The sequence below is a fragment of the Micromesistius poutassou genome (genome assembly GCF_964030765.1).
Source record: "Micromesistius poutassou genome assembly, contig: SCAFFOLD_4716, whole genome shotgun sequence".
Classification (NCBI taxonomy): Eukaryota; Metazoa; Chordata; class Actinopteri; order Gadiformes; family Gadidae; genus Micromesistius; species Micromesistius poutassou.
Window position 1 is genome coordinate 2782 of NW_028178142.1, and position 16901 is coordinate 19682.

At 46.3% G+C, this 16901-nt stretch overlaps 1 protein-coding gene across 2 annotated transcripts; it reads right to left on the reverse strand.

The window, feature by feature from the left end:
- Positions 1 to 9654: 9654 nt before the first annotated feature.
- LOC311374730 (neoverrucotoxin subunit beta-like) lies at positions 9655 to 16746 on the reverse strand. 2 transcript variants are annotated; one of them, XM_084490517.1, is made up of 6 exons: positions 15798 to 16746; positions 14481 to 14542; positions 12910 to 12960; positions 10673 to 10972; positions 9810 to 10324; positions 9655 to 9748 (listed from the first exon to the last, which is right to left on the reverse strand). In XM_084490517.1, exons 3-6 carry the CDS (start codon positions 12920 to 12922, stop codon positions 9710 to 9712), a joined length of 867 nt encoding a protein of 288 aa, XP_084346643.1. In that variant the 5' UTR covers positions 12923 to 12960; positions 14481 to 14542; positions 15798 to 16746; the 3' UTR covers positions 9655 to 9709. The 2 variants fall into 2 exon arrangements, with proteins under 2 accessions (XP_084346643.1, XP_084346644.1); XM_084490518.1 differs by lacking the exons at positions 9655 to 9748; positions 15798 to 16746 and having other exon boundaries at positions 9772 to 10324; positions 10673 to 10976; positions 12908 to 12960; positions 14481 to 14537.
- Positions 16747 to 16901: the final 155 nt, after the last annotated feature.

Consider the following 16901-nt stretch of genomic DNA (forward strand, 5'->3'; position numbering starts at 1 on the left):
ATATAATAATAATAATAATACTACATTGGATGTGTATAGTGCTTTTCTCACACTCAAAGCACTTAATTAGACTATAGGGTAACTAGATCCCCTAGACCAGGCCTGGGGCACCAGGGTAGACTACTAGAGGCTGGGGACCAGCAGGTAAATAGATCCCCTGGACCAGGAATGGGGCACCAGGCTGGACCGGAGGCTGTGGACCAGAGGGTATCCAGATCCCCCTGGACCAGGAATGGGGCACCAGGCTGGACCGGAGGCTGGGGACCGGAGGGTAACCATCACCAAACACTTGACACCTGGAGGTTCTTTTTAATTATTCAATCTTTTTAAATTAACGATCGTAGAGCGTGTTAATTAGTTTTTCCTTCAGATTTTTCATTCTGTGAATTTTAGCCAAAGCTGTGATTTGAGGTAATTACGGTCACATCAGCTGCTACTACTGTAGTTTATCCAGCGTACATCAAGGTGGACACTAAAACACAACTAAAACGTAACAGCTGGTCACACTCACACCTGGTGACGTAACATCACTCTTTTAATGTGTGTTTGTGTTGTGAACAGATGAAGCTGACGACCCACCAGGAGCGAGACGAGGACTACGATGGGACTGCTCCACCTCGCAGGACGTGACTTAAGTCACGGGTTGTCAAGGGTTCCTTGTTTCTCAAGGGTTCCTCATGGTTCAGTGTTAGGGACAGAGTTAGGGTCAGATGGTCTCACGATGAACCGTTGTTTTTTTTGATTCACATCCCAGAATTGTTTCTCTGTGCGCACAGTTGTTGAAATGTATACTGATGTTGTTTTATGATATAAAATCATTTAAAACGACCTGGCTGTGTGGCTTGTGTGGTCATTTTTATTATACACACGCCTGTTACCCTAATAAGGTAAGGTAACCTCCCCCCTCCTCTATACCCTCACCTCCCCCCTCCCCTATCCTCCCCCTCCCCTATACCCTCACCTCCATCCTCCCCCCTTACCTCCCCCCTCTACCCTCACCTCCTCCCTAACCTCCCCTATTACCTATCCTCCCCCTCACCTCCCCCCTCCCCCCTACCCTCCCCCTCCCCTATACCCTAACCTCCCCCCTCCCCTATACCCTAACCTCCCCCTCCCCTATACCCTAACCTCCCCCTCCCCTATACCCTAACCTCCCCCTCCCCTATACCCTAACGTCCCCCCTCCCATATCCCCCCTTCCCCTGACCCTAACCCTGACTCTAACCTCTGACCTCTGACCTCTGACCTCTGACCCTGTCTCCTCCAGGGGGGCGTGTCCACGGAGATGCTCCAGGGGGGGCTGCCAGCGTTTCCCGGGACAGACGACGTCATGGAACAGCTGAGGAAGATGTGGGCGCTGAGTCCGCTCTGTTACCGGGCCGACCACTCAGGGGAATAATCCACTCAGGATTATTCAGAGCGCTGTTAAGACCGGTGGTTTAGTACGTGGACTTATTCTTTTTTTAAAGCTCCTCATGTTCTGTGTCGTCCGCTAAACAAGAAGCACATCAGTCTGTAGTCTGAGCAACACGACACTGGAAGCAGTCAACGCATAAAGCGCTCTCTCCTTTAGGCCCCGCCCACGTGTTGAGACCGCGTCACGACGTCTTTATTGAACTGTTGGAGTGTGACAGAAAGATAAACATGAATCTCACTGATCTCCAGTCAGCTACACTAACGGATGAATCAATCAACGTTTCCCCGCTGTCGTGGTGCTCTCCTAGGTCCTCAGAGAGGAGCAGAGCTGGCCGGGGGGGGGGGGGGTGAGCCTGCTGACCAATGACAGACCGGGTAACCTCCCTTAGCCCCGCCCTACTCCTGTGCTTCTAGCCAATCAGAGGGCTTTGACGGTATGACTGACGCTGTCTCCAAGGGTCGACTTTAACAATGAAGCGGTTGAGTTTCAGTTTGAAGCGGCTTTAAAATGTGAACAATGAGTGAATGTGATCCAGCCTGCAGTTAGTTTCTAGCGCCACACGGGGGCAGCGTTGAGCTCAGGTCCACTGCTCACACTCTCTGGTCTGGGGGAGATGGAACGTTTGTGTGACAGCGACGTTCCAGACACCGAGAGAGAGCAGGAGCTGGAGCTCTGACCTCCTCCTCCTCCTCCTGCTCCTCAGAGTGTATCTAATGTACCCCTCTCCTCCTCCTCCTCCTCCTCAGAGTGTATCTAATGTACCCCTCTCCTCCTCCTCCTCCTCCTCAGAGTGTATCTAATGTACCCCTCTCCTCCTCCTCCTCCTCCTCAGAGTGTATCTAATGTACCCCTCTCCTCCTCCTCCTCCTCAGAGTGTATCTAATGTACCCCTCTCCTCCTCCTCCTCCTCCTCCTCAGAGTGTATCTAATGTACCCCTCTCCTCCTCCTCCTCCTCCTCAGAGTGTATCTAATGTACCCCTCTCCTCCTCCTCCTCCTCAGAGTGTATCTAATGTACCCCTCTCCTCCTCCTCCTCCTCAGAGTGGATCTAATGTACCCTGCTCCTCCTCCTCAGAGTGTATCTAATGTACCCCTCTCCTCCTCCTCCTCCTCAGAGTGGATCTAATGTACCCCTCTCCTCCTCCTCCTCCTCCTCCTCAGAGTGGATCTAATGTACCCCTCTCCTCCTCCTCCTCCTCCTCAGTGTATCTAATGTACCCCTCTCCTCCTCCTGCTCCTCCTCAGTGTATCTAATGTACCCCTCTCCTCCTCCTGCTCCTCCTCCTCAGAGTGTATCTAATGTACCCCTCTCCTCCTGCTCCTCCTCCTCAGAGTATCTAATGTACCCCTCTCCTCCTCCTCCTCCTCCTCAGAGTGGATCTAATGTACCCCTCTCCTCCTCCTCCTCCTCCTCCTCAGAGTGTATCTAATGTACCCCTCTCCTCCTCCTGCTCCTCCTCCTCAGAGTGTATCTAATGTACCCCTCTCCTCCTCCTCCTCATAGTGGATCTAATGTACCCCTCTCCTCCTCCTCCTCATAGTGGATCTAATGTACCCCTCTCCTCCTCCTCCTCAGAGTGTATCTAATGTACCCCTCTCCTCCTCCTCCTCATAGTGGATCTAATGTACCCCTCTCCTCCTCCTCCTCAGAGTGTATCTAATGTACCCCTCTCCTCCTCCTCCTCATAGTGGATCTAATGTACCCCTCTCCTCCTCCTCCTCCTCCTCCTCCTAGTGGATCTAATGTACCCCTCTCCTCCTCCTCCTCCTCCTCAGAGTGTATCTAATGTACCCCTCTCCTCCTCCTCCTCAGTGTATCTAATGTACCCCTCTCCTCCTCCTCCTCAGTGTATCTAATGTACCCCTCTCCTCCTCCTCCTCCTCAGAGTGGATCTAATGTACCCCTCTCCTCCTCCTCCTCCTCAGAGTGGATCTAATGTACCCCTCTCCTCCTCCTCCTCCTCCTCAGAGTGTATCTAATGTACCCCTCTCCTCCTCCTCCTCCTGCTCCTTCTGCTCCTCCTCAGACGGAAGAGGAGAAAATGTCTTCCTCTAACTCCCAGTTTCTCATTTGGAGCATGGGGAGAGAGAAGCCGTTTCTCAATTTGCGTTCTCGTGTGTTCTCGTGTACTTGCGTTCTCGATAAACGTCATCAGTGGTAGCCCAAGCACTGTTCCAATTCCAAGTACGCGAGTACTGTCGTAAAACCCGTGTGTGTTCTCGATGCGTTCTCGATGAGGCCGTTCTACCGAGGATGCATCGGAGGTGACTCGTGTGGACTTGGGACCGTTAAATATCCCAGAATGCATCATCGAGTCCGCTGCTGTTCCAATTGCAGGTGCGTACTCGCGTTCTCGGAAGTCTGTACTTGAAAGTCCGGACTTGCCAAGTACGTACTTCCAAGTCCGCGAGAACGTAGTCCGCGTACTTGGTATTGAGAAACGGCTTAAGTTTAGTTTCCTCAACAACGCGTCCTCTCCTGGCCCCGCCCCCAAGGACACGTGTGTGTGTGTGTGTGTGTGTGTGTGTGTGTGTGTGTGTGTGTGTGTGTGTGTGTGTGTGTGTGTGTGTGTGTGTGTGTGTGTGTGTGTGTGTGTGTGTGTGTGTGTTTCTACTAACGTGTAATTAACATAACATAATTGCTAGACATCGTAACATATTTTCCTGTTATAATGAGGCTGATATAGTTATAGGAACAAATAATAAACAATAAAGCTGTTGAGAACTCTTCTATTAAAGCTTCATTACTCTTTATAATTAGTCTTATAAAGTTATAGCAAATACTCTTTATAATTAGTCTTATAAAGTTATAGTAAATACTCTTTATAATTAGTCTTATAAAGTTATAGTAAATACTCTTTATAATTAGTCTTATAAAGTTATAGTAAATACTCTTTATAATTAGTCTTATAAAGTTATAGTAAATACCCTTTATAATTAGTCTTATAAAGTTATAGTAAATACTCTTTATAATTAGTATATAATTAGACAGACAGACAGACATTAGTTGATTGTTAGTTACAACAGGTACAGTTTTGCTGCTCGACTGCGGAACTAAAGTCGGGGACTCTTTTGGGGGACGGACGCCCTGTTTTAGCAGGGTGGTAAAACAAGCCATTAAATCAACACCTTTAACTCCACCTGTGTCTTCCGTTGATCAATACACCTGAGATTATTACAACATATAGTATGATCATGCGTTTTATTCGTACAAACAGAACGTGTGTGCGTTTTAAACTCCCCGTTTTAATCCCGCTTTGCGTGCGGTCCCGTTCCTCGCCACTAGATGTCGCTGTTCAGTCTGTTCCCATTTTACATTACACCTTTATTAGACAGTGTTCATATAAAACATATATTATTCAGTCTGTTCCCATTTTACATTACACACACACACACACGCATTTAAAAATAGATCTAAAATAGATAGATTAAATCTAAAATATAATCACAGTCTTAACAACAAGCGTGATGCTGTTAGGTTTATTTTATTACATGAATTGCATTTCTTTGAACACCGATCTGGGTAACCTGCGGCGTGATAAGGAGCTACGGTAACCATGGGGACGATATATCCCGCCCACCGGTGGAGCCGATACCGGATATCCGGATCTAGACTTCCTCCTCCGTGGGCGGGTCATTGTCTACAGTCCGACCAGCAACTTTAAACGCAAGTATTGAGTTGGAGCTTATGTTTTAATTTGCAGACGAGTCTGACGTTGCTCTACTCCCGTTTTCTACACACGACGTGTTTTAATACAGTTTCATGTTTTTCAGAGCTTAACCGAAGTTCAACTCGTATGAATTCGCCTTCCTGGCCACAGAAAATATATACTGCGCGCAGTTCTCGTTTTGTCCACCAGAGGGCAGGCGTTGACCGACTGAATATTGGCGTGTGTGGGAATATTTTTTAATTTATAACTTATTGTATGAAAAAAATCAAAACTTTAAAAACAGCGGTGTTCGTCTTGTATTGTGGCCTGTAATGTGTAGTTATATATTTTTATTTTTAGAGATTAAGCGAAGTTCAACTCGTTCCTGACCACAAAATATATGCTGCGTGCAGTTCTCGTTTTGTCCACCAGAGGGCAGGCGTTGACTGGCTGTGAATCAAAGCGTGTGTGGGAACGTTTTTAATTTGTAACTTTATTAATATAATTATAATAAAATAAATATTATATTATTATATAATTATTATATATTATTATACTTATTAAATAATAATATAATTCATTATTTAATAAGGTGCAGCACATTTCTCCTATAAGAGCACAGACTCCTCCTTGTTCCGCCAGTAACCAATCACAGGGCTTGCCTGTTTTGCCAAAGTCATTTGTCTTGTGGCACGCAGCTGCTCACCTAGCGCAGATAAAGCGTCGTCCGTGTAATCAATGAACCTCTGTTGGTTATAATAAACGCAGTTCATCCGGTCTGCGTTCTTTACCAGCCCGATCATTGGGGAGAGAGCTTCACCCCCTCCTGCTCCCTGGTTCCTAGCCTTGTATTTACGGGCTGCTCCCCTGGGTGGTCCGCTCCGTTTGTATCTCTGGCTCCGGGCCGCTCTTTCCCTCCTACCTTTGTCAGCGTCTCCTAAGCTGGTGTGGTCCTCCTTTATGGGAGGGATCAGCACAACGTGGGTCACTGCTGGCAGCCTCGCACCGCCTCCCTTTCCAAACTGTAGGGAGTGTGGATCTGAGAGTCTCGTCAGCACACGACCACAACTGATCCAGAGACGCTATAGGAGGAGGAGACGCACCGCTGAACAAATCACCCATTGAAATGCACGGGGAGACTCCGTAACGCCAAGACGGCCGTTGTTTGCACGTGTCCCGCCTCTTCCGGTGCCGTTGCTCCAATCGTTTTGCAGGTCCTACGCGGTCACGACACTTATTATTTTCAATCAGGAGGGACGAACCAGCAGCTGGAAGCGGCACACGCAGCATCGACTGGAAAACTTGGACTACCTGTTATCTTGTTGGCTCGGCAGCAAAAGCTAACTTTTAAAGCTGACTTGCTGTCAGTGCAGTGCCGGTGTCGTTATGCCGTAAATGAAAACTGTGTCGTGAAGCGTTGCGCATGCGCAGTCCAAGATTACCTGTAAGAAAAAGGGCTTTTAAAACGTTAATTTAATACAAAACCACCAAACCCTTTCAGCGATTTTAGTCTGTTTTTCATCGTGATTTCAAACATGTGTTTTTTATGCCCCTTAGATCTCGGAAAATGGAGATCCAGCTCTCCCCCTATTCATTAGACAGGGCCCTGGTCTTGTTGAGACCAAATAGCTGCCCGAAAGGCGTGGCCAAGATGGCCGCGAGTGAGAGGACTTGTCTAGAAGGACTTTGACTGATCCGCCACCGCTTCATCCTGGCTCTGGAATAAACACTCATTACATGCGAGTAGCACATTAAACACATGACCCTCTTTAAGCTGACTACTGTCGTGGCCATTCCCCTTTAACAGAGATTGCGTCTGGGCCAGGTGAGATTCCCACTGCAGTAAAGCACACAATACATTGGAAAGCAAAATGTCCTAGGTTTTAATGCATGCATACATTAGACTCCTCTCTAGCAGAGTGAGTCCTGAATACAGGTTGACATGGTTTCTTATACAGTTTCAGACCCTCTCCACACAAAAGGTTCATCAAAGAAGAGAGGAGAAGACCAAAGGACAAATTCTTCTCCTTACGACCCTTCTGTCCCAACACCTAGGAATACAACGGTCGGGGTTCACGACAAACAAATGCAAATTCCAGATGCCTGTCTTTGTGACGTTCTCACCCAAAGCACAAGGATCAATAGACGGCTGGGAGGAAATGGGCGGGACAATCAGGGTTGAAACTGAGGACACTACAAGTTACACAAGAACAGACAAACTCATCAAACAACAATTCGGATATGTCGATTTTTCCATCACACTACCTTTTATGGCTGGCGCTGAGCCATGTTCCCGTGTAATACAGTCTGTGGTGATGTTCCAAATGACGTTGCATAACTCCTCCTCCACCCGCCCAACGCCGTCCGCCTCTGTACCTTCTTCACTGTTGTGGAAACATTGTCCTCCCCGTTCCACACGGAGACGAGTCTCTTTAGGGGCTGATAATTCAGCGACCTCATTGGACAGCGTTGTGTCCGTCCCCCGACGTGACCTCAGACAACAGGGCGTGGCGTGGTCACCGTTACTTCTACGGAGATATGTGCTGTAGTCACGGGGCCCTGTGGAGAGCAGACACTGGGCTGAACACGCCGCCACAACCCAACAGTCATTTAGTTTGCTGCTGGCGTTGGGCTTCCTTCCTGCTCCAGCAGCCGCTGCGTTGTTCCTTCAGTACAGAGATCCCAACGTTATCTAGTGTTTGTTACCCAGAACGCGTCCCGACCACTTGCTAGCTTGCTAACTTCTTCTTGGTTGTGGGATTGTTGCTCCTCCACCCGCCCAACGCCGTCCGCCTCTGTACCTTCTCCACTGTTTTGGAAACATTGTCCTCCCCGTTCCATTTGTAGTCGTAGGTATATCAGAGTCTACGGTTAATATTTTATTTGCCTTGGTTGTAACATTATCCTCTCCTGGTTTGGTTGTGGGGGTCGTTATTACCTCGTCCTGCATGGTCGTTGCAGGACGCCCCCCCCCCCCCCCCCCCCCTCCGCCCTGGGGGGGCTACAGCACCCCTACTTCAACTCACTGCCACCTCCCAGCATGCACCTGAGAGACACTAAGAACTACACCTCCCAGCATGCACCTGAGAGACACTAAGAACTACACCTCCCAGCATGCACCTGAGAGACAGGAAGAACTACACCTCCCAGCATGCACCTGAGAGACAGGAAGAACTACGCCTCCCAGCATGCACCTGAGACAGTAAGAACTACGCCTCCCAGCATGCACCTGAGAGACAGTAAGAACTACACCTCCCAGCATGCACCTGAGAGACAGGAAGAACTACGCCTCCCAGCATGCACCTGAGAGACAGTAAGAAGTACACCTCCCATCATGCACCTGAGACACTAAGAACTACACCTCCCAGCATGCACCTGAGAGACATGAAGAACTACACCTCCCAGCATGCACCTGAGAAACACTAAGAACTACACCTCCCAGCATGCACCTGATGCACCATAGCAACGCATGATACACTGCACACACTGGGATTGGGATCACTGCGACCACTCCGCAGTGATCCCAATCCCATGTGTGTGTGTGTGTGTGTCCGGCCGTCTGTCTGTGGTTTCTTTCTATAACGGACACAGAGACACTGAGGCACCGCCCCCCCCCCCCCCCCCCCTAACCAAAACCCAGGGAGGAGGTCCCAGAATAATATCAGAACAACATTATTATTATTATTATATTATTATTCTTATTATTCTTAAGGCACTTATGTAACATTATTTAGTAATAAAAGGAGAATGATGATGGGCTGAACACACGAGAACATTCAGTTGGATCCACTGAGTTGTTTATTAAAATTATGCTTCATTAACAAATGCAACAGAAAAATAGTCCCTTACATGTACACAATAAACACAAGGACTGAAACAATAGAAGCTGCAGACTTTACTAATCATAAACAGGTGTGCACGTATCTTTAATAACTGAACATGTTCTGCTGCCGTTTGGTTCCCAACAGAACACCAGGAATCAATACTCAGTTTAAAGTCATTTACAACACAGACCTCCTGGTTATTATGAATGAAATATAAAATCTGCTTTAAATCAGGTTCCTTTGGCACCGAGCTGCTCTATTCACACTAACACTGAAGTAATGCATACTAGCCTTTCATGGCTCACAGTAAAACAAACAATCTCTCTTAACCTCTTGTTGTTCCTAAGGTCAGTCTTAAACTGCAAAAGACCCGCCTTCTTTGCTGAAGGTCTAGTCAGTGTGTCTGACAGACACGGTCATAGCACTAGAGGAGCAAGTAAAGGACAGCTAGCTTTACCCAGACCGAGGTCCAATCTACTGAAAAATACCATCATTTACACAACTATTTCATTATGGAATGAACTACCAAAAAAACATACGTTCTAGCAAAAATAGCAAATACAACTTTAAAAAGTCTGCAAAAAAATCATGTGGTCCATAATGTATATACATTTTTAATGTTGTCATTTCTTTTTGTAGCCTTCATATCTTTTTTAAACTTTTTTAATTGGTCTATTTTTATTTGAGTTTGACATAAGGTCAAACAAGTGATTGTCTGTTGTCTATATTTGATGTTTGGGACCCAGGAAGACTAGCTCTCTCTCTGTGTGTGTGTGTGCGCCCGCCCGCCTGTCCGCCCTTTTTTTTTCTACAGCCGACTCAGAGACACTGAGTGAACCCCCAGCGCCCACGGCCCCCCTACCATAAACCCAGAATTTTTTTTTTTCTACAACCGACACAGAGACACTGACCCCCCTACCCCAAACCCAGGGAGGAGGTCCTCCTGGGTGAAGGTGGACCTGAAGGTGTGGATGTGTGTCAGTGTGTCTGAGGACCCTCCTACACCTCGGGACACTCTGTAGAAGGACAGAGTGCCAGCAGGCCGGTCCAGATACACTCCTACTCTGGTAGAGCCAGCGGGGGGGAGACGTATGACTGTCTCTCTACCGTTGTACCAGGCAGAGTAACCACCATCTCGACAAACAAGACTCCAGGACTTGTTGTTCATTCCAAGCCAGCTGTCATCACCCCCTCCTCTCCTTGTGATTCCTCTGTATGTCACTCCTATAACAACATCTCCTTTCCTCTCTACCTCCCAGTAACAGCGGCCAGTCAGAGCCTCTCTACACAACACCTGGGGCAGGGAGTCAAATCTCTCTGGGTGATCCGGATACGACTGGACCTCTTCAACCCGCCCCGTCACCTTTCTGTTGTCCTCAGACAGAGAGAGGTATCCGTTGGCTGTGTTTGGGTCCAGTGTGAGTTCACAGGCATCTGACGGGAGAACAAGACATGATATTATTCATAATTCCCGAGATATTCCAGGTTATTCACCCAAAATCCCCCCATTCGTTTCTATTGGAAAATTAAAAAAATGCTGATTCATGCTTGAGCCCCCGCTACCCGACCCGACCCCGGATAAGCGGATGAGGATTTGTTTTCAGTTGGTATATATATATACACATACATACATACGTACATACATACATACATACATACATAATTTTGTATACGTGTATATATATACACATACATTTATGAATATATATATATATACACACCTCAAAAACAATGTTATGAATACATCAACAACAAACATCTCTCCTTGGATCCAGATCTTACCAAAGACAAGCAGCTCAGCGGTGTGATTGGCCGTGCCAGCGCTGTTGCTTGCCATGCAGCAGACCGTGTTCACGCCATACCTCACCCCTCTGACGAAGAGGAACCCCCTCTCCACCCAGGCCTCCGATTGGTCGTCTGTGCCGTTCCTCTCCAGGGGCCTGCCGTTGTGGAGCCACTCCACGGTGGGCTCCGGCGTGCCGCTGGCATTGCAGGTGTAGCGGGCCGTTTGGCCCACGGGCAACCGCTGGGTAGTGGAGTTGAACTCTGTGATGCTGGGGGCCTCCTCCTCCGTGGGCATCACTGAACCAGAAGAAACCAGGATGAGATTTACGTTTACAACACGTATCTAGAGATGCACCATCAGACACTCCCTTCACTCTCTCCTAATACCTGTCCACTAGAGGGCGACCCAGAAGATTCTGACCCAATTTTCTCACCTGCCTTTTCCTATATGTTTGAATATCACAGCAGTATCTACAAAGAGTTCCCAGGGAGGGGATGACACTCCAGCTCAGAGATAAACGAGTCGGGGCGGAGCATGTGGAGGAGCAGGGCAGGCGATTGCCATAAGCGACCTAGGAGGTCGCCTAGGGCGGCAAATGTGTTGGGGGCGCCCTCTAGTGGCGCCCTTAATTAATTTAATTTAATTAAACAAGCGAAATAAAACATGTTTATTAAACATGATCATCCTAGGGCGCACCCTCAGCCACGCATTTACTTATTCGATTTAATTGATGATTTTTGTAAATAATTTTTCAATAAGTGTGTGTGGGGGGGGGGGGCGGGCTGATGAACTCAGGCAATATTTGCAGAGCCCAGCACCTGCAGGAGAAAGGACAACTGATCCTTCATGTCACCTCTCTCTGAACTGAGTCTAATTCAAATTCTCTGAATAGAAACGCCAGATACAACGGTTAAATTAGAATTTGAGACAGGCAAAGAACTTCTCTCTTTTAATTTAGTAGTGGTACGTACAGTATCCATAATAGCACTTTTGTTTGTAGTTTGAGTGTATAGTTAATCCAGTTTATGGGTCATAAACTGGCACACATAAAAGTGTCCTTACAGTGTGCTTAAGAGCTTTTGCACAGTTGTCATAATTTGTTAAATATCCTTGAACATTCTTTGTAGCATTTTTGTGTGTGCAATTTATTAGACTAAATAGACTATGAGCATCTTTAATTCATGTATGGAGGTTGTTTATGTATGTTTATGGGTAAAAAAACTGCTAAGCAAAGTAAAGGTAAATCAGTTAATATGTGTCTTCAGTGATGTTTATTATAGTAATGTTAATTAACAGGGCAACGCTCCGCTCGCTATGGGAAGGGGGGGGGGGGGGCCTCAAAACTCAATCTCGCCTAGGGCTACCAAAGAGCTAGAACTGGCCCTGTGGAGGAGAATGCAAAACATTTACCAGCTCAAATTGAAACTAGTGCAAGCAAACACAGAAAAATAAGCTACGTAGGTGCTAAAGATGCGCAGACAAAGGCCTGCGTCAAAAGTTGAGAAATGTTCAAACTTTTCGGGAAGCGACGGGTCCGTCGGCCAATCAGATCGCGGAAATGCAAGTACACTAGTGTGCCGCTACTTGGACTCTGTCCAATGAAATGGTATTTGTGATACAACCCGCCGTGGAAATGTCATAAAGCCGGCCGGCAGCGGGGGATTTAAGAATGGATTTAAGAATTGGGCGATTGCTGTGGTACACGTACAGGGGCAACACTGTCCTTGCGACTACAGGATCCATTTAGCAATAACAACAACAAGCAGGAAGACGCAGGAAATAGCCCGCTTTATAACGCCTGGTGCAAGGAGAGTGCAGAGTGTTGCCCCTGTTACAGGCTGAGTCCACAAAGACTACTCCCCCATACGTCAGATACGCCCTCCGTCATCCGTCGACGAACAGAGGTAGTGTGCATGAGGTGTAACCCTCACTTAATTGAGTGCATAACAAAGACAAGCTCCTCTTTCTCTACTGCTCCCCTGCTGGAGGAGGAAACTAACAACACCTGCAGTACCACCGTGCTGCCAGAAGGGGGACATCCTTTATTTATTTATTTTGGTTAGTAGTTCAACACTGTTTATGCTCTGTTAGCCTGATAACACAAAAAAAAGTATTATTAGTAAGGAGGGATGTTCAATCATAGATCACAAAAGCTGAGAGTATTTTTGAATGAAATGACATGATTGAATAACATAACTATGTTATTTCTATAAAACTTCTATAAAACCCTCACCGAGTTCATCCATTATGTGCTCTCTCCCCTCCGTCCAAGGTGTCGCTGAGTCTAGGACAGGACAGAAGAGAACAGAAGAAATGAGCTCTAAAACCGAATGACATCATCTCTAAACATGACAGGACCCACAGCCAATCAAACACAAAGTCCATCCCCCCTGAAAGAAAACATGAATTTACAATTAATATTCATGCTAATTATTATCATTATAATTTTATTATAATAATAAAGTATTATTGTTTTTATTATTATTATTGTAACTATTATTATTATTAGGTGCCAAGCACAAAGTGCGAGGCAACCTATTGTAATCATTAGTTTTATTATTATTATTCCGACACGTTTGACTTACACAGCCTAAACCGCTCGCACAATTTTTATGAAATTTACTGCAACTGTAGAGGTTGACCCAAGATTAACAGATATAGCAAATATTACACTGATTGGCCCAAAGGTGGCGCTATACCAACTGTCCAAAAATGCAAACTTTGCTCAAGCATATCTCGTAACCAGTTTGACCTACACTCATGAAACTTACGTTCACACATGCATATCCTCATGCTGAACAAATATGCCTCAAGAACCTATGACTTCCGCTTTCCAGATTTGCCGCTATTTTGAATTTAGTTAAAAACAGTAAATTGCCTAAGGATCCCAGGTTTAGGTCCTTTAGCCCATATAATCTATGGACCATTATCTTCAATCTGACATAAAGATTAGTCTGTACAATAAAGTTTAAAGCACCCATGATCCATTGACTTCTAAAAGGGGTGTGGCTTAAACCGCAAAATTTGTTAATTGCTCATATCAGCATCAAGTTGGACTCCTATGATGTTGACTCCAATACAAAAGTTGTTCAGAATCAAATTCTGAACAAGATAAAGTCGACATATTTTCAAATAGGGCGCGGCATCTAAATGGGCGTGGCCTGTCACTAAAATCGCCACGGTTCATAGACGCAATGTTTGATTTGAGCGGGACCGACTTAGTGGTTGTTGGGGCCTAAAGTTCCAACTGCTCAAGTAAAATGAAGTCGATTGACAAAACAACATGGCCACCACAGGCTCAAAATCGTCAAATTTTAACAAACTTCCGCTCTGCATAGACCGTAATAGTTATATGAAATTCACAGGACACGTGTCGGATCTGCTTCAAAATTGGTCAGTACAGTCAAGAAATGGTGCTGAATGAACACTGTACAATTTGTGACGTTGAAGGGAGTGTCCGTGGCGTGACGTCAAAGTTGGCCATTTTGGGTTAGGTTATAGGTTAGGTTAGGTTATACTTAATGGTTAGGTTAGGGTTAGGTTTATGGTCTGTGTCAAGGTCTTAATGTTTAGGGTTAGGTTATGGTTAGGGTTAGGTTATGGGCAGGGTTAGTCTATGGTCTTAATGGTTAGGGTTAGGTTTGATGGTTTATTGGTCGGCTTATGCTTGGCACCTTAAATGCTGCTCACAGATTTAATTATTATTATTAATAATAATAATAATAATAATAGCAATAATAATATTTATATTTTTACTTCTATTATTATTTTAATTGTATTCAGGATGATATGATTTAGACTCACTGAAGGGCAGGGCGATGAGGATCAGTCCGAAGATCAGAAAGACAATGTTGCAGACTTCAGAGCTGTTCAGGAATAGGACACACACACACACACACACACACACACACACACACACACACACACATATATATTCATACTGTGTGGCTATAATTCACAGTCCAGACAGTCTCCCTACGGACTGCAGAATCCCTCGTCTTGAAGAAACATCTGAAGACCTCTACTGAGAACACCTCAGTAAGTGATGACTGGTACTGTGGCTCTCGTGTTGAATTAAGAACACAGTTTTCAGAGTTTCAGAGTTTTCAGACCGTTTCCAGAAAGCATCGTTACATAACGACATCGTTAAAACCCTTGTAGCTAACGACGGCTCCAGGGGTACTCGTAGAGCACTAAGATGCATTCTAAGATCCCATTACTATAGCCTCAGTGGAGTCACCAGCTGGACATTCCGTGTATTGGATGTGTTTTATTAAAACACGTCATCCAATACCACTGAATGTCCAGCTGGTGCAATTTCGCAATACCCCAAAAACAGTGGTTCCCGCATATATATTACTCGTAGACTACTGTTAGATTTAAACAGCAAAGACAGAGACATGTTAGAAGTCAACAAAAATATCATTTATTGCAGCAATTTAAAATTCTAAAAATAAATGTACCGATCAAACGCCACGTCACAAGGCAACCCTATCACAAGGCATATAATAAAATCGAATGATTCCATTGCTCGTGTGGGAGGTCGCTTGCGAGCTGCACTTGCTGTCTCCCTCTGAGTGTTTGTTTGCGGTTGGGCAGGATTGTTGACGGGGGGGGGGGGAGCGTGTTTGTTTGCGGTCGGGCAGGATTGTTGACCGGGGGGGGGGGGGGGGGGGGGGGGTGGGGGGGGTGGTCTGGTCCGTCACTGCCACGGAGCGATAGGATGTCTCACAGTAACAGACGTTGCGACCAGCTGATTTTGCGCAGTTCTCCAGTGTGCGCGCGGTGCACAGCGCACACAGCGGCTTCGTTTGCCTTTTTTTTTTGCAGGTGGGGAAACGCAGAAGTATTACAAGATACACGTGTAGTTTTGTTTTGATGACCTGACGGTGAGTTACGCAAAAGCGCTGTAGTGGCACAAGTGACGTTACGCATCGCTGATTATGGGCGCGCATGCGTACTTGCGTACCAGTTATGTGCACCCCTGCATATAAGCATACATACCGTTATACAGTAACACATTCGTACACAGACAGTAGTACAGTAATACATAAACATAATACATGAAAATATTTATTTTACTGGTTCATTTATTTTAAATGCTCAAAAAAGGGCACCTACCAAATCTTCTCTGGCTGGTCTCCTCCGGTCCAAAGACGTGTCCTCAGGTTCCTCAGAGAGTCCAGGGTACGGTTCAGAGATGGTGTCCATGGTTCCTCTCTGACAGCTCTCACTGCTTCTGCTCTCAGTATTCAGCTCCGCTATTTCAGCTGGACAAACCATGTCACGTGTTTTAACTCTGACCAATCATCAGCTTGCAATCTGTACCATCAGTGTCAGGAAATGTTTTTCTTCTAATCTTATCAGTTGCCATAATTTCGCAAACAGACTCAAGGACGTAAGCACACACACACGCCACATGATTCTTCATATCATCTGAAAATACAACATATATATCATAAAGATACAACATATATTGTAAAAAGATAGAATACAGCAGGTAGCATAGTGGACATAGGAGTGGTCAAGCTGTACACTAGAAGGTAGTGGACATGTCTAGCTGTCAAGCTGTATACACACACACACAAACACACACACAGACACACTGATTGTCTAAGTATAAGTGATTGTCATTATGCTCATGCATGTCACATCTTTATGTTAACCCATATGTGTGGTATAGGGATTTGTTTTATTTGATTACACATGGCTCATCTCATAAGCACATGTAGTATATTATGTCTGTTTTGAATCAGTTCAAATAATAAGTTGATTTTAATCACAGAGTGCCTCACTGCTCTACATTTGGTATAACTGTAATGTTTAAGGTGTCGATTCTTGCCACCTGTCTGGATGGATCGTGCTGGAGACCGGAACGGACACAGAGAGTAGTCGTGTAAACTGGAATGCGGCCACTCGCCCCCAAGACCAAACAATCCCAATTTGATCTGCTTCCCCCCCCCCCCCCGCCCCCCCCCCAACCAGCGCTGGCCTGGGCCAAGGCCACTGCTGGAACAACAAGTCCCCCGGATGAGCACCGCAGTGAGATGCTCTCTCTGCGTTCCCCTCCCCCCCCCCCACCCCACCGCCCCACCGACACCTGCTGCTTGTCGACTCTGTCTGGGACCTGATCAAGGCCGTCTCCATGGCAACCTGCTGTGTTATCGCGGTGACATCCTGCGGCTGAGACCGCCGCGGTCGGGGACGCCAGGCGGAGCGACTCTC